At 42.0% G+C, this 18,642-nt stretch overlaps 1 protein-coding gene and 1 non-coding gene across 7 annotated transcripts in view; one reads left to right on the forward strand and one right to left on the reverse strand.

The window, feature by feature from the left end:
• The window catches only part of RERE (arginine-glutamic acid dipeptide repeats), a 409,996-nt gene that overhangs the window by 270,001 nt on the left and 121,353 nt on the right, over positions 1-18,642 (forward strand). For all 6 annotated transcript variants that reach the window (XM_055582399.1, XM_055582404.1, XM_055582401.1 and 3 more), the window contains one exon: positions 16,999-17,047. In XM_055582399.1, coding sequence (XP_055438374.1) covers positions 16,999-17,047 — 49 coding nt within the window. The remainder of the gene's footprint in view (positions 1-16,998; positions 17,048-18,642) is intronic.
• TRNAE-CUC (transfer RNA glutamic acid (anticodon CUC)) lies at positions 8,248-8,320 on the reverse strand. The gene has a single exon. It is a non-coding gene; the product is annotated as a tRNA-Glu (tRNA).

Below are 18,642 nucleotides of genomic sequence, written 5' to 3' on the forward strand. Positions count from 1 at the left end.
TTTCTGAGAGCCTTGCATTCAGCCTCGGCTGGCTGTGTAGGTGGTAGAGCAGAGTGTGAGATCAGAGATGAGAGTGGGGTCTGCTCAGAGACGCACGAAGCAGATGTAGAGTGTCGTAGATCTCTGTCCTCTTTCCCTTTCCCTCACCCCTTCCTCTCTGGTGCCGATTTAAAGCGAGCCTCATTGGGTCCCTGCTGCGGAGCCCGTTCTCCTTCGGCACCTGCAGAGCAGACCTGCAGGCTGCCAGGCTGTGTGTGGCTGGTGGGGACGCCTGGGCCCAAGAGCCGCTCTGTTTGGATGTTTTAGGGAGGGTAGTAGGTGGGCAGCTATTGGTTGCTTTGAAGGTGGGTGGAACTTGTTTTGATTGAGAGCCTGTTTGCCAGAGCAAATTATAATTCTTGCGATCTTTTCCCAAAGTCTGAAATAGTGCATACATTTTGACATATGCAGGTTTTAGATTGTGGTTGCAACAGTATCAGCTTAAAATGGATTTTTAAAGAAATGAATGGTTATGGCATGGTATTTTCTGTTGCTTTCAAAGGAAGCAATCCATTCTTTCTTTTGGAGCTGGTGGAAAATTTCTTGGCAATTAAAAAAAAATCATATTCAGTGACATTTGTGTTAGAAATTGAGGTTCCAGGTTTTTTGTTTGTAATCTTTGTTTTCGGAAAAGATGGCATTTGTCCTGTATGTGTATTTTGTCATGTGACTTTCGAATTCTGTAGGAAAGGAGTGACAGGAGGAGTCACTGCCTGAGAGGGTGGAAGCATCGACAAGGCCGGGCCTTGTGCTCCCTCTTTGACAGCCCTGGGCACCAGCCTTTCCTCTGAGGAGCGGCTGTGCTTTCTGTGCGTCCTGTTTGCAGACCAGGCTCAGGTGGATGGCTCTCACTGTTGTTGACTTAGGGAGCCAGTCATGATAAGCAGATACAGGACAAGTTGAATTCTGACCCAAGTAGATAAGAAGTTTTTGAATTTTATCAGTTGTCCCTTTTTGTTTCTTCTCTTTTTCCTTCTGATAGAAGTTGGAAAAAATTTTGAAGTGACACTTAAGTTTTGTGCCTTTGTGAGGATGACAGGAAGCATACGACAGAGAAGACTGTGCAGATGAGAGACTCTCACAGGACCGGGAAGAGTGTCCTGTACATCAGTGATGGAGGAATTCTCCCTGTGAGCTCCTCCTGTGTGAGCGCGGAGCTGTGCATGGTTAATACCTATGTGAGGAGGCCCTGGTTTGGGTGGTAGGTTAGGAAGGCTGACAGTACGTTCCAGTCAACAAAAATATTGAGGTATAACCTGGCTCCTAGCAGTTTCATTTTGGGGTTGTGATTAAGGAGGTGAATTACACAGGGATGATTTAAGGTTATTGCAATTACCTGCCGTTTTTAACTCTCTTTTCCCATTCCTTTGAGGGCTGTCATTGCTTTTGGTAATTGGGGGCCGATGGCCAGTTTGACCTTTCCCCATCCCAGGTAGCACTGCTTCTGGAATTTGCTGTCTTTCAATTCTCTTAGAAGCACCTCTACTCTTCCATTCTCACCTCTCCTGTGAGTGTGGAGTCCTCCGTTCTTGAGTCTGGAGGAGCTGGATGCTTCAGCCTTGCTTTCACATGTGGGAGCCCTGCAGGACTCAAGTTTCTGCCTCATTTCAGAAAATCCACTGTTTGAGTTAGAGGAACACTTGTTAAGAAAACAGTTGTGGAACTGCCTTTCTGTCATAGGTTGTTTAATTCTCCTTAAATTTTTTTTACCTTCAGCAGATCAGATGTGTACAAGAAGCTATAGGGGTAGCCGGGCCACCTCTGGCTGGGTCCTCCCACTCGGCTGGCTGCTGGTCTGTGGAGCTCGCGTGTGGCCAGCTCATTAGACCACGAGGTCTTGTAGTAACTACTGGGATCTGTGCGGACCCTCTATTGTTAACAGTCGAATTTCTGTTTCCAGTCCACTGAAGTAAGTCATTAGAGCACTATTTTACGTGCTGTGCATTTGTGCCACATGTTCCCGTCTTGGGAAAATACTTTTGGGAGATTACTTGCTGACCAGCTACCTTCTGCTCTGAGGCTTGTCTGGTGGTGGTGGAGGTGGAGGTGAAGGTGCAGCACATGGGGAGTTGTCCCTTGTTGGGAATATTGTCTCAGCCCCGGGTGGTGTGGACTTGGAAAGGAGGCTGGTGAGTTGCATTGTGACTTACTGTTCCCGTCCTGCTGCATATCAGGGATGCTGGGGAAGACACCGTATGTTTCCAGAAGAACGTGAAAGTAAAAGCTCCCCCAAATATTACCATGTTACTAGCTTTTCTTGTCATCACGTCAGCATCTTGAATCAGAGTCTGAGGTTGATCCTTACATTTAAGTGTTCCTCTGTCAACATAAATTTTGCAGAGCCTGAGAATCTGCTTACGATAGATTGCTGCCCTTGGCCACTTGCTAGATTCTGTTGTGTTAGCCTAAGAATTAATCGAAAGAACCTGACACCTGCGACCTGATATCTACCGTGTCTGTGAGTCTTCAGTCATTTTTTGGTCCTGATCCTTTTTCCTTCTGAATTAATTTTTCATTTTATATTTTGGTCATTACTGAACTGAGTTGTCCTTCAAACAGAAAAACATTCATTCTAAAGATGTAAAACATCATGTCCGACAGAGTAAAAAGAACAGTATGGGCAAAAGGGAGATTTGAAATTATGCGTGTGTTTGTGAATCTTCTCCCAAACTGATGGTCATCTGCCTTCAGCAGTTTGTGACAGGCAAGGAGTCAGGTTCTTGAATATATCTTTAAAGCAAATCTGAAAGAAAATGAATTGAATCTCTTTAAGCTCTGTGAAACTTTGGATTTAAACTAAAAAAGTTCATTTTAATTCAGTTGGGATAATTGGACTTTCTATCAGAGTTCTCTGAACTATACGTTTGCTTGTGACTCTTTGATTGATTGTCTTTCTTACTGGACTGTAGAGTGCCTGAGATGGGCTTCTGGCATGAATATGCTGAATTAAATGAGTGGCATCTGTGGTAAGAGAGATAAGTCCATCTGGAGCTGAATGATATGATTCAAATTCTACTTAGTAAGTGACATTTGTCAAACTGAACTTCTGTTTTCTCATGGGTGATGGGGGTAAATATTCCTCATAGTTGTTATAAAGATTGGAAGCAAGCCATATGAAAGTGCTTGACACATAATTGCTCAGTGTATTTTTGTTATTAATTCAAAGTTCAAGTCTCCAATCTTGTGTAGGTGTGGTTAGCTTAACAACATCTGTAGTTGTTGGTCAATATGTTCGATTAAGACCATCTTAGGAATTGTGTTAGCAATTATGGTAATTAAATTAATGACCAATATGTTTGGCCAGGCTCTTTAGGTGTTAATGTTTTTCTCAAAGTTTTAAAAAAGGCTCTACTTCCATGTCATGTAGCATTTGGCGCATGCAGTAGTTCGCAGTGTTCTTTTCTGACCACTTTCTCTAATGGAGAGGGAGGGGCATGTGAAGGCTAATACTTGGGTCGCCAACACTGTCGCCTCTCCCTCCCCAGAGTCACACCACTGCAGTGGCCAGGAGCAAGGGGGTGGTCCTTTTCTAAAAAACAGCATTTTCTAGAGACTTCCCAGGAGGAAGAGAGAGACATTCAGATGGGTGTTGTAGACACACTTTCTTTGGTCCAAAGTCTCTCTTTTTCTGGGGACACTCTGTTCCTACATATTATAGTTTGATATCAGTGTATGGAAAGCCAGCAACATTTTTGGTTAGGAAATAGGCTTAATCTTTGAATACTACTCATTATAAATTATGGTGGGATTTTAAAATAAAGTTGTTTTCTGAACTGCCATGTGCGTGTTGTGGGTGTGTGTGTATATGTATGTATGTATGTTTGTGTTGAGTGTGTGTTGAGTGTGGTCCTTACAACTGTTTGCTTCACATTATCACAGCAGGTGATGACAGTAGAACCCACGAGGAGCCTGAGGTAGGGTGGAGGCGATGCTGTGGACAGCCACGCTGCCTGGTGGGGGACGGGGGAGGGACAGACAAAGAAGAACTTTAGACAGTGGAACAAGGTCCTGGTAGTGATTTGAAACTAGATCCTTTCTCACTCATTTTTTTTTTTCCTCATAGTTTATTCCATTAAAAAATAACTGATACTATTCTGGGATTATGTTTTTCCCATTTCTTAGTATTCTAATCCCTTTTTTCCCCCCAGACTTTAAACTTTTTACTTTGTCTTGGGGCATAACTGATGAACAATGTTGAGGTAGTTTCAGATGTGCAGGGAAAGGACTCAGCTCTACATATATATGTTATCCATTTTCCCCCAAACTCCCCTCCCATCCAGCCTACTACCCAACATTTGAGTAGAGTTTCTTATGCTATATAGTAGATCCTTATTGGTTATCCATTTTGAATGTAGCACTGTCTCACGTGTTATTTAAAAAAATTTTTTTACCAGTTTTTTCCTGATATTCATATTATTGTGTGGAGGCCATATTTTACTGCATCTTGTTATCAGCATGGAAATTCTTCTTATTCCCTTAGCCAGTGCCTAAATTCTCGGTTCTAGATTTCAAATTATATTTACGGGGAATCTATTAAAAAAGAGCGGCTTGAGGTCCTTTGTACTTAACTCACTGGGACCCCTCAAAAGAGCACCTTTATCTCTTCCACCTTGGTTTCTTCTGTTCAGCTAAGAAGGCTGGGATCGGGGGGGAGGCCTCTTAGGAAGCTTCCATCAGAGAAAATTTCAAATACTATGATTCTGGATTTTAATGAATTCCTGTCTTGACCTTTGCATTTGTGTATGGATTGGAAATGTTAACTCTTCCAAATGTTGACTAATTTACTTTGAATGAATCCTGATTTTTGTTCCTTCTGGAAAGTTTATCAAGCCTGTCTTAGATTAATTTGCTTGGGAGGGGAGTATACTCTCACAAATGAATTTTAACTTTCAGTGAAGCACTGAGTTGCTATTTAGTGGCTAAATGAGGGCTCCCCTAGTGGCTCAGACAGTAAAGAATCTGCCTAGAGACAGGTTCAATCCCTGGGTCAGGAATATCCACTGCAGAAGGAAATGACTACCCATTCGGGTATTCTTGCCTGAAGAATCCCATGGATAGAGGAGCCTGGTGGACTATGTAGTCCATGGGGTTACAAAAAATCAAACACAACTGAGCAACTAACACTTGCACTTTCATGGCTAAATGATAGTTGAGTTAGAATATTGGAGTCACTTATTAAAATAAATTTTTAATTTTACATAAAGTAAATATTTAATAAAGTTTTATTTAATAAACTTTCTAATAAAATGAAATTTAGTGACTGCCAAAGGCTCTGGAAAGTAGTAGTTGAGCTAAAATCAGACTTGGTTCCTACCCACATGGTGCTTTCAGTCAGGATAGCCATCGAGAGAAATAATTACACAAGTGAAATATAAAATCCTGACTGTGACAGAGACTGAGGGAGAGGTCAGCGATGCTTTGGGAACCCCTAATAAAGGAACTGCCTCCCTTTCTCACACTTGCCAGTGCTTGCAGCTAATAATAGTCCTGACTCCTGTGTGACAGACATGTATCAACTTCTTTTCATGGATCATCTTTCATTTTCATAGCAGCCTTGCAAAGTAGCCTTTATGAATTTGATTTCAGAGATGGGCTCAGAGAGATTGAATTGTGTCCTCAAGATTACACTTAGAGCTGACAGAACCTTGATAGTGAAATTTCAGTCCAGCTTCATTTGACTCTAAAGTCTGTACTCCCCCCGGCACCCAGGCATCTGGACTCAGGTGTGTCTAACAAGTCTTCGCTCCAGACAGTGAGGGCACTCAAATCATGAGGCATCCTGGGGACACGCAGAGCACAATGATTTTACTCACGTTTTTGGATCTTGCACTGAATGGTAATATGTTATGGAGTAGAATATAAATAAAGGTGAAAGAGGAGAGTGAAAAAAGTGACAAACCTGGACAGAGTACTAAAAGCAGACATCACTTTGCCGAAAAAGGTCTGTCTATGGCACCCCACTCCAGTACTCTTGCCTGGAAAATCCCATGGACGGAGGAGCCTGGTGGGCTGCAGTCCATGGGGTTGCGGAGAGTCGGACATGACTGAGCGACTTCAAAATTCACTTTTCACTTTGATGCGTTGGAGAAGGAAATAGCAACCCACTCTAGTGTTCTTGCCTGGAGAATCCCAGGGACAGTGGAGCCCGGTGGGCTGCCGTCTATGGGGTCACACAGAGTCGGACACGACTGACGCGATTTAGCAGCAGCAGCAGTCAAAGCTATGGTTTTTTCAGTAGTTGTGTACAGATGTGAGAGTTGGACATAAAGAAGACTGAGCACTGAAGAATTGATGTTTTCAAATTGTGGTGCTGGAGAAGACTCTTGAGAGTCTCTTGGACTGCAAGGAGACCCAACCAGTCAATCCTAAAGGAAATCCACCCTGAATGTTCATTGGAAGGATTGATACTGAAGCTGAAGCTCCAATACTTTGACTATCTGACGTGAAGAGCCAACTCATTGGAAAAGATCCTGATGCTGGGAAAGATCGAGGGCAGAAGGAGAAGGGATTGGCAGAGGATGAGATGATTGGATGGCATCATCAACACAATGGTCATGAGTTTGAGCAGACTCTGGGAGATGGTGAAGGACGGGGAAACTTGGCGTGCTGCAGTCTTCAGGGCGGCAAAGAGTCAGACGTGATGTAGCAACTGAACAACAACAAAAACAACAACAAGAATATAAAATTTACATTTTTTTAAAAGAAACTATGTCAGACTTCAAAGAAATTTCAGACTTATTGGAAAGACTGCTTTAGAAATACGTGTCCATGCTGAAGAAATCTGAGACACCCACCATGCTGTTGTAGTCTTCCTTCTTATCAGTCCTTTTTCAGTCCTGCCTACCACCTTTCTGAGAAGGAGTGATTCTGGTAAATTGTCTTTTGATTTCCTAAAATTTGATGTATTTCATTCTGGACCCATAGTCTATCTCTGTCATCACTTTCTGAATGAGCTAGTAGCTAGAGATTCTAGTCTTTTTTCTGTTGATTTCATGTCAGTCTTCCTGTTCAGCTTGACACCCTCCAGAAAAGATGAGAATGATCTACTGTCCAAGCATTCTGATATGAAGGATGGATAAAGGAAGATGGCACTGTGATTTCATTCATTCATAGCACCAGCCACAGAGCAGGGTCTGACTTGAGAGTTACCGGTCCCAGCCTCTGGGGAATGTGCCAGGGGGAGGCCATGGCGTTATATTCTGGGTATGGATTGTGATGGAAAGTAGCCACGCAGGCTGCCTGTCAAAGGCCTCTGTTCTACCAGCTTGTGTCTTCTCCCCATGACTGCAGATCCTTGTCCCTCTTTCCCTGTAGATGCAGATTCTTGTCTTAAGCAGTCACCATGATCACACAGAGATATTTGGGGGTCTTAAGCAAACATTCACAGACCATGGCCTTCCTCACTGTATCCCTCTCTTGGGGGGAAGGCGTGGTGTTGTCCTGGCTGCTCTTTTTTTTACAGCCAGCGTGCTCTTCTCAAGGAGCTTCCTGCATCTGGCCAGGCACCCCTGCCTCATCTCTTCTGCATAGATGCTTCTCCCTGTTTGATATTCAGTCGCAGGCTCCCTGCTCCTTTCTGTCCATTCCCTGTTTACTTCTTAGACTAAAACGTTTCCATGGTAACAGGTTACTTTTCAAAGGGAACATCTTGTCATTTTATTTAATCCACTGCAGCTGAAGAGGACTGAAATATTAAGTTGTAGTTGCCATGGACACTGCTTTGTTACATCAGTTTCTTTTGTGTCAGATTTCATATACAATGAATTTCTTTCTATTTTGTTAAACTCAAGGACTAAACACAATGACTTACATTATTGTTGTAATTTGGCTTATGGGACTATTTTTTCATATTCCAGAGCAAAGATGTGTAGAATAAGGGGGATTAAACTCAACTGTTTTGAAATATGTATATTATTTACATTAGTGGCACAGAGAAATACTTCCTTTCTGGTGAGGATGGTGAATTTTTTTTTTTTTTTTTTGTAGTGTGCTTCACAGCTAAGTATGTCTCAAAAAGGATGACCCCACACCAGATATTTCTAGTAAATTACAAAGAAAAAAAGGAATATGAATCTCATTGCTTATTAACTATGGCATTATTTCTTCAGTAATTTTTTCAGCTGTTTGCAGTATATTTTTTAAAATTTATTTTTAAAATATTTATTTATTTGGCTGCACTGGATCTTAGTTGTGGCATATGTAATATAGTTCCCTAACCAGGGATCGAACCTGGGCCGCCTGCATTGAGAATGCAGAGTCTTAGCCACTGGACCACCAGGAAAGTCCCTCTACATTCTCTTCTGAGGGGCTCTATTTGTCATTTGTTCAACTTTTTCATGTCTGGCTTTCTTTCTTATCCATAGTCTATCTGTGATGCACCATTCAGTTAACCTCTTCTTTTGCTTTAAAACAACTTTTAATTTTTTAGTTTTATAGGAAGAGTGTCAGAGAAGGCAATGGCACCCCACTTCAGTACTCTTGCCTGGAAAATCCCATGGATGGAGGAACCTGGTAGGCTGCAGTCCATGGGGTCGCTAAGAGTCGGATATGACTGAGCATCTTCACTTTCACTTTTCACTTTCATGCATTGGAGGAGGAAATGACAACCCACTCCAGTGTTCTTGCCTGGAGAATCCCAGGGACGGGGGAGCCTGGTGGGCTACCGTCTATGGAGTCCCACAGAGTCGGACACAACCGAAGTGACTTAGCAGCAGCAGCAGGAAGAGTGTTCCCATGTACCTTTCACTCACATCCCCAGTAGGTATGTATAGAACTCCAGTGCAGCATCAGCGCCCAGGCCTGGGATGTTGGTACAGGATGTGTACACTTCTGTCACATCTTATCGCAGGTGTAGCTTTGTGTCACCACAGTCCTAATCAGGATCTGTTCTGCCATCACAAAGATTCCACTCCTTCCTTTCTCCTCCCACCATTCCCAACAGCTGGCAACCATCTCTATAATTTTGCAATTTTGACAATGTTATGTAAGTTGAACTTTGATGGATTTTTCACTTTTAACATGATTTGTAGATTTAAGAAAAGCTTTTTGATTTTTGTCTTACTTTGATACTGGAAATGAACATAGAACTGAAGTATGGAAAGGGCTGTGTCTTCTCATAGTAATTCTGTTTTTAATTAGTTGTGTCATATTGGTTCAGTAACTTAATCACTCTGCCATATGGAATGTGGAGCTCTAACTTTGTAATCAGCTAAACTTGAATTTGAATCCTGGTTTTTCCAAACTGTTACCTGTGTAATCATGGGCAAGTTATAAACTCTCTTTGCTTCAGTTTCTTTATCTGGACAGTAATAGCACCTACTGTGTAGGGTCATCATCCTTAAGGTTAGATAAGACAATGTCTGAAATTTGCTGAGCTCAAAATTCCTGGTACATTGAAAGTGTTCATTGTGTATGTTAGTTTCTTTATCGATGTTACAATTACTACCATTACTATTATCTATTAAGTCAGGATACTGCCTCATAGAGTTGTCAAGGAATAATGAAATAATGTATACCTGGCATTGTTGTTGTGTTTGTTTAGTCTCTAAGTCATGTTTGACTATTTGTGACCCCATGGACTGTAGCCTACTGGGCTCCTCTGTCCATGGGATTTCCCAGCCAAGAATACTGGAGTGGGTTGCCATTTCCTTCTCCAGGGGAATCGTCCCATCCTGGGGATCATACCCACATTCTTGTGCATTGGTAGGTGGATTCTTTACCACTGAGCCACCAGGAAAGCCGTGCCTGGCATAGAGAGCACTTAGTGAGTAGTAACTAGTGTTATTATTTCGCTTGTATTTGTCATACAACTATGTTGTTCAGTCACCCGCTCATGTCCAACTCTTTGTGACCCTATGGACTGTAGCACACCAGGCCTCTTTGTCCCTCACCATTTCCCAAAGTTTGCGCAAGTTCATGTCCATTGCATCAGTGATGCTATTCAGTCATCTCATCCTCTGACTCTCTCTTCTCCTTCTGCACTTAATCTTTCCCAGCATCAGGGACTTTTCCAGTGAGTTACCTGTTCACATCAGATGACCAAAATACTGGAGTTTCAGCTTCAGCATCAGTTCCTCCAATGAGTATTCGTTCATTTAATGGCTTGCCTTGAAAAACAAACCGAGATCATTCTCTCATTTTTGAGGCTGTACCCAGATACTGCATTTCGGACTCTTGTTGATTATGAGGACTACTCCATTTCTTCTATGGGATTCTTACCCACAGCAGTAGATATAATGGTCATCTGAATTAAATTCTCCCATTCCCATCCATTTTAGTTCACTGATTCCTAAGATGTTGGTGTTTATTCTTACCATCTCCTGCTTCACCACTTCCAGTTTACCTTGATTCATGGACCTAACAATCCAGGTTCCTATCCAATACTGTTCTTTGCAGCATTGGATCTCTCTTTCATCATCAGACACATCCACACTGAGCATTGTTTCCACTTTGGCCTAGCCACTTCATTATTTCTGGAGCTATTAGTAGTTCTCCTCTGCTCTTCCCCAGGAGCATATTGGACACCTTCAGACCTGGGGGATTCATCTTTTGGCATCATATCTTTTTGTCCTTTTATACAGTTCGTGAGGGTCTCACAGTAAGTATACTGGAGTGGTTTGCTGTTCCCTCCTCCAGTGGCCCATGTTTTGTCAAAATTCTCCACTGTGACCTGTTCATCTTGGCTGGCCCTACACAGCATGGCCCATATCTTCATTGAGTTATGCAAACCCCTTTGCCACGACAAAGCAGTGATCTGTGAAGGGGTATACAAGTATAAGATACCTAAATTTAAGGTAATATGAGGGGAAACCCTGAGGCAAGGGTAAAGATGTACATCGATGTGTCTTGCATTATCCTGGGATATGACTTCCATCTTTGGTTTCTTATTGCATATGTAGTATCCATCACCTACATGTGAGATTTACTACTTATATATTAGCTATTGTTGCTTATTGAAGGATTAACCTGTCATTTTCTTGATTAGGGCCCCTTTGAATTTTAGCCACCAGCATATTTTTAAGAATTTATTCCAGTGAACATTCATTGGACAGTCTTGTTCTTATTGATCCGTTGGCAAGTTGCTAAGTCATATCTGACTCTTCATAACCCCATGGACTGCAGCCTGCCAAACTCCGCTTTCAAGCACTATCTCCCAGAGTTTTCTCAGGTTCATGTCCATTGAGTTGTGATGGTCTCTAACCATCTCATTCTCTGCCGGCCCCCTCTCCTTAAGCCTTCAATCTTTCCAGTGTTAGGGTGTTTTCCAGTGAGTTGGCTCTTCCCATCTGGTGGCCAAAGTATTGGAGATTCAGCTTCATCATCAGTCCTTCCAATGAATATTCAGGGTTGATCTCCTTGCAGTCCAGGAGATTATCAAGAGCCTTGTCCAGCACCCTAGTTCAAAAGCATCTGTTGTTCTACACTCAAGTTAATCCCAGTCCCCATGATTTCAGAAAGTGGCTGCAGACTTTACTTTGTTTTCCATTAATATGGATGTAGTGTCCATTCTCTTCCTGTGAATTTCTCTGTGTAACAGTGTCAGAGTTCTTAATCAAGTTATATGTGTGAACATATCTTTTCTTCAACAAAAGTATAATATTTCACGTTGATGGGCTGGAGTGAAGAAGTGTAAACGAACAGGGTAACAGGTAATACAAAACAGGAAACAACTCAATCTTCGTAATTAGCCCCCAGAATTTTCTGAATTTCATAATGTATGATATGAATAACAGTGCTTCAGTTTGTGGGCCCCATTATTACTTTTATCAGATGCTGCCCTTGAGTTCCTTGTGATGAAATGGGAAGCAACATGAAAGGCCAGAAGGTGCATACCAGTGGACTCAGTTTGTTTGTTTCAGTCCAAAACTTAACTAGCCACTTCTTTCATGGAACACCATTTTTATTTGAAAGAATAACTGATAGACTGTGGATACTCAATTGGGTACTTGGTGGACATTTTCTTGATAATGATCTTGGTGAGCCTGCCATTTTAAGGAAAACAGCTATTTTCCCAGTGCAAGATTGGAGCTTTCAAGTAATAAATAGAATTTGGAAAAAGTTTTACCCACCACTCTGAGCTTAACAACTTCTATACATTAACAGACTTTTTTTACAAGATGTATGGTAATACTAATGAATGTGATTTAAAAAAAACTATTAATATTTGGAAGATCTGCAAACCTTTTTGTTGTTCAGTCGCTAAGTCGTGTTTGACTCTTTGCGACCTCATGGACTGCAGCACACCAGGCTTCCCTATCCTTCACTGTCTCCCAGAGATTGCACAAACTCATGTCCATTGAGTCCATGATGCTATCCAACCATCTCATCCTCTGTTATCCCCTTCTCTTGCCCTCAGTCTTTCCCAGTATTAGGCTCTTTTCCAATGAGTCAGATCTTCTCATCATGTGGAAAAAGTATTAGAGCTTCTTGAACGACTATTTTCCATCTAACAAATGCATGACAAAATCATGAGTGGAAAATCCATCAAAGACCAATAAGATTTTAACGTACAAAAGTCCAAGAATTCATTGATAAGGTTTTAGAGTAACACTGTGCAAAAGACCTTTAGGAAACAATCTCATGTTGAGTTTTGGTGTAGTATCAAAAAGAATATCCATAATTATCAAAAAGACTAGTCAAATGGTCTTTCCTTTCTTGGTTATGTAATCTGTGTGAGGTTAGTTTTATTTTTTTTCATACACTTTAATCAGAAGAACTCATTGCAGCAGACTGAATATGGAAGCAGATACAAGAATCTAGCTGTCTCCTATTAAGTCAGATCTTAAGGAGATTTGTGAGAATGTAAAACAGTGCCTCTATTTTCATTGTTTTTTTTGTTTAAATAAAATTGTTTTTCATAAGAATGTGTTATATTATGTCATGAGCCTGTTGTTACATTAAAATAAGGAAATATTTTGAAACTTCTCAAAAATATAGCTTCCTTAAGACTTCAATAACTTTAGAATGAAAAGATTACTTAAAACCAGAAAGTTTGAGTTTGCTGTATTAAGTAAAAGGAAAAATGTAGTAGTCAGCATAAGAAGACTGAATGTTTTCTACAGGCTGTTGATATTGCATTTAAATAATTCTGGTGATTTTTATCAAGTTGTGCATTCTAGCAGTGTAGAAATACTCATGTAATCAAGGAATTTCCCATTTGCCTTGAATGAGTAGTAATGCCAGACAGGTACTGTATTCGATACTGGGAAAATACAGAAAAGGGATGAAATCTCAATTTCTGTACTAGACAGTCCCAGAATGGGTGGAGGTAGATGTCCATTAGTCATGGCAGAATGTCGCCTGCTGGCATGAGGTGGGAACCTCAGAAGGAGCAGTCGGGCAGGGAGGTGGCAGCCGAGGACCTTTGAACATAGAGCATGGCTGCTGTTGGGAGAAGGAAGGACTGGGATGTTTGAGGGATTCCAGATCTAGCTGAATATTGGCAGTTTCCCAGGAGGAAGCCTACTTTTTGTCTTCATTTTAGTTCATATTCTGACAGTTTTTGTGTTAATTGCATCCAGTTTTCTTTAATAGCGTATATCACTATCTACCTCTTTTTCTCTTGGACTTAAAAATATTTCTGCAGTTTATTCTCTGTCTTTGAGTTCCTGGAGATGGTAGGCTCATGCCATTGTATTGTCTGTTTACCTTGGATCCTAATCTCACTCAAATACAACTTTGTTGTATCTCTTGCTGGGAATCCCTAATGTTTAAAAATTGCATGTTATAAATACTTTTTTGTAAAAATTGATTTTTAATTTTAAAGGATTCTTTGCTTTATTTTGTGCTTTTCAGTCCACTCATTAATAAGTACCCTTCGTTGATATAAAAGAGAGAAACCGATTTCTCATTTTGGCTCCTAAGAGACCCCAACATTTTTTTTCTCACTTATTAGCAGTATTAACAGTTATTAGTCTCCTATTTTTATACAAATAAGTGGGACATAAGGAGTTTTTTATGAAGTATTTGTGGGGTTTTAGTATTGGGGATTTCCTCGGTAGCTCAGTTGGTAAAGAATCCTTCCTGCAATGCAGGGGACCCTGGTTCAATTCCTGGGTTGTGGAGATCCGCTGGAGAAGGGGAGAGCTACCCACTGCAGTATTCATGGGCTTCCCTGGTGGCTGAGACTGTAAAGAATCCGCCTGCAATGTGGGAGACCTAGATTTGATCCCTGGGTTGAGAAGATTCCCTGGAGAAAGAAACAGCTACCCACTCCAGTATTCTGGCCTGAAGAATTCCATGGACTGAGGAGCCTGACAGGCTATCGTCCATGGGGTTGCCAAGAGTCAGACTCGACTGAGCGACTTTCACTTTCAGTTATTGTGATGCAGTTCTTTTTTTTTCTTTAAGATTTTTGATGTAGACCATTTTTAAAGTCAGAGGATGAGATGGCTGGATGGCATCACTGACTCAATGGACGTGAGTCTCAGTGAACAGGGTGATGGACAGGGAGGCCTGGCGTGCTGCGATTCATGGGGTCGCAAAGAGTCGGACACAACTGAGCGACTGATCTGATCTGATTTTTAAAGTCTTTATTGAACTTGTTACAATGTTGCTTCTGTTTTATGCTTTGGTTTTTTGGCTGTGAGGCATGTGGGATCTTAGCCCCCTGACCAGGGATCCAGGCCACAACCCCTATGTTGGAAGGTGAAGTCTTAACCGCTGGACCACCAGGGAAGTCCCTGTGGCACAGTTTTGAGCTAAATATGATAGTGCTGGTTTATTAACTAAAAGCAAAAAGCAAAAAAAAAAAAAAAAAAACAACCCACCTTTGAAATAAAAATGAACCAGGATTGTTTGTCCTGAAATTATCCAGGACTTAGCAGTGTGTGGCAGTGATGGGAAGATGCTTCCATAATCAACCACTTGAGAACCCTGGCCCAACATAGACCTTCTAGAAGAACCTGAAAGTTAAGCTGTGGAGCACACGTTGCTATGTGGGCTGTGGCTGAAATTTTCGGAGATGATACATTTGGGCCAGACCTGCTTCTAGGCAGGCAAGCCTTTGGAAAGTATTTAGAAATAGAGGAGAGAGCTTTTGGCAACGAGTTTTTGCTTTTAGCTAGTTACAAAACAGAAATGGTAGGTAACACTGACTGCCCTTTTTTTTTTTTAAAGAAGTACTCAGATTAATATAGCCTCATGGCCTGTGTGGCTCCTCTACGTGCTTCCTAAAACAGCAGTTTGTGATCCTACGTAAAACCCCTGGGACGTCAGCTCTGCATCTCGGGTGGCTAGTGAGTTAAAGGCAGCCCCTCATGCCAGCCTTTCTCCCACCCTGCCTCTGTCCCTCTTTTTCAGTTTCCTGCCTCAGCGGGGTTTTGGTCCCACTTGGGAATCTGCCTCTGCCCTGATTTTGGGCTCCTCATCTCCTTTAGGGCTCTCTCCCCTTCTTGAAACCTGCCTAATTTTGATCACTCCCCTGAGCATTTCTACCGTTCTGAAATGAATTGGGCTTATGAACATAGTGATTGGACCTGTTCTGGTGTCTGGGGCATACCTGCTGCCTCCCTAGGTGGACGGATTGTGGATTGTAATGATCTTAAGGATCAGACCACTTTGTTTTTGTTGGTCTTCTCTCTGGTCTTCTCTCAGCTCATACTTGCTGCCCTCTTTGCCAAAATAAGACTTCATGAGAAAAATTGTCAGATTGAAGGAAGTGCTGGACCTGAAAGAAATAAGTTTTTCCGAAATTCATTTTATAGCTTCAAAACCAATGGTGTGTGTGTGTGTGCATCCGCGCGTGCTGGGGTGGTGGAGGTATCAGATTCATGGGAGAAAAGCCAGAGACTGGGCTTGCTTTTTGGTCTTGGCTGTTCTGCTCTTCAGCTTAGTCCAAGTCAGCAGATAGTCATCGAGCAGCTCTCGCTGCAGATAAGACTTCTCTGCCCACTAGTGAAAGCTCACAGGTGACTGTAAGACTCAGGATGTATCACTGGGCAGGGAGAGGGTTTTCCCGAGAGTCAACAGATAGCCATGATGGGAAGAAGTCAAGGGCAACGGAACTCTGGGAGGTGGGGCCTGCATTTCTTCATCCACAGTGTATATGCCCTTCATGCCCTGTGAGGGCCTGGCATGAAAAGACCTTCAGTGAATATTTCCAGGAATGAAAAGGGGAAGATACCCCACACTTCTAGGATGTGTGAGGTGACATGGTAGGAGATAAAGAAAGGTTTCAGTGAAATGCTGGTTTTCTGAAGGAGCCTGGGCGGTTTGGATTTGGCACCAGGGAGGGTGAGTGCAGCAGGTGCAGTGAGAATGTCATGGGAGGGAGACGGTCCATCACCTCCTGGACCTGCTGGACTCATGCCCGCACATCCCTGAACATCTCTGCTCCACTTCACTTTGTTAAGAAGGCCTATTCTGACTGCCCTGTATAAGGAACTGTAAAAGCTCATTCTTAACCACCCCTTTAGTTCCGTGACCTGTATCAACACCTGACCTATTATTTGTTCTTTTGCTTTTTAATCCAAATTAGAATGAAAGTTCCCGTAAGCCAGGAACATTGTTATTTTCATTGCTTTATCCCCAATACCCAGGACAGTTCCTGTCTTGCAGTAGGTACTTAAAAATTATTTGTTGAATGAGAGAATGAACGAATGACCCAGTGTGTACACTAGAAATCATAAACTGTCTTGTTTATATTTTAATTAAGTTTATAGTAGGGCACCCTGAAATATTTTGAAAAGAAGACACATGGATTGCGATTTGTACTGTAGGAATGTCCATCTCTCTGTGGGGTGAAAGAAGGATGGTATAGAAACTCAAGGCAGGAAGCTGCAGTAAAAGGGCTTTTAGAAGAAAAACGTTGCATGTGGGGTTGGGGCGGGAGTGTATATGTGCAGGCAACATTACAAATAGTGGGGAAGCTAATTCTTCCTGTGTTCTGCCTCTTGAAAACATGTGCTTATTTATGTCAGAACTATGCTCTGCTAACCTGATGTGCTCTTTTCATGACAGGAGGCTGAACAGTACCCAGGGAGAAATTCGTGTTGGTCCTAGCCATCAGGTAAAGTGAATTTTAGTAACTTCTTTAATAGGTTTTTATTTCTTATTATTCAACTGGTCTTTTATTCTTTTGAGCAGCAACTTAGAACTGTTTTTATGCTATTTGGAATTTTATATAAATGAAGAGATTTATTTTTTAAAGACAACCACATACTTTAAAAAAATTATGGTAAGGTATATACAATCTAAAATTAACCATTCTGACCACTTTAAAGTGAATGGTTCAGTGCCTATAAATACCTTCACATCATTGTGCAGCCAATCCACAGGACCTATTCAGCTTCCCAATCTGAAACTCGGTTCCCATTAAACAGTAACTCCTCATTCTCCCCTCCCCTCATTCCGTGGCAACCTCCCTTCTCCTTTGTGTGTCCACAAATCTGACATCTATAGATACCATATCAGTGGAATCAGCCAGCATTAGCCCTCCTGTGTCTGGCTTGTTTTCTTAGCATAAGGTCTTCAGGGAGCTCCCACATTGGAGCATATGTCAGAATTTGGTTTCTTTTTATGGCTGAATTATTCATTGTATATATGGTTGTTGATCTGTCAGTGAACGTTTGGTTACTGTGGGCTTCCCTGGGGGCTCAGCTGATAAAGAATCTGCCTGTAATGCGGGAGACCTGGGTTCGCTCCCTGGGTTGGGAAGATCCCTGGAGAAGGGAAAGGCTACCCACTCCAGTATCGTGGCCTGGAGAATTCCATGGACTATATAGTCCATGGGGTCGCAAAGAGTCGGACATGACTGAGTGACTTTCACTTTACTTCATGCTTTCATTTAGCTTTTTAAAAACCCCATTTCCTTCAGAAAATTCAAAGTGATTAAGATGTTTTGTCAGCTGGAAGCTTGTTGAGTCGTGACCTGTGCTCTTCCATGTTTTATTCAGTTTACTAAGACTCTGCTGTTCTGTTTGTCATCTTGTCTTTTGATCTCTATATCAGGTAGGATGCTTTGACAGAGAGGGCCAGAACACTCTGGCTGAACACAGCTGTTCATGGTCTCACATATCATCGCGTCTGGTCAGAGAGGACCAGGCTCCGCTCTGCTGTTCTCCAGTTCTTGTGATTTGGTGTTCAGCTATACCCATGGGCTGCCTTCTTCCTTAGGCCAGGAGCTGAACTTGATTCTAAGATATACTTCTTCCATTCACGTTATCTCTGATGTCAAGCTTCATTGTACATCCTGTGGTGTGATTATAATTTAATTGGCAGCATTTCTTCTTTCTGAATGCATTTAATAGTGGTTCTTACAGTGAATGAAAATGCAGCAAATGTTGAGAGGAGGGAAGGGATACACACTGCTCTCCTTTCCCCTTAGTAGAAAGAAGATTTTCCTGGAAGGTTTCCATTAGTCCCCACATGTTATTGCCATGGGTGGGTCATGTGCCTATATCTAGACTTGGGAAAATTGCTGTATTAGCATGACTGGCTTGCCCCTTGAGTTGAAATGGATGTTGATATTGACCCATGGTAGCCATTCCATCCTAGCGACATGATGTGGTGTCAAGTGAAGAGGCAAGAAGAGTTACTGACTGGAGGAGGGAGAGGGGGAAGACGGGAGACAGTAGAGCTGAAGGATGGTCAGCAGTAGGAGAT

This window comes from Bubalus kerabau, chromosome 5 (genome assembly GCF_029407905.1).
Source record: "Bubalus kerabau isolate K-KA32 ecotype Philippines breed swamp buffalo chromosome 5, PCC_UOA_SB_1v2, whole genome shotgun sequence".
NCBI lineage: Eukaryota > Metazoa > Chordata > Mammalia > Artiodactyla > Bovidae > Bubalus > Bubalus kerabau.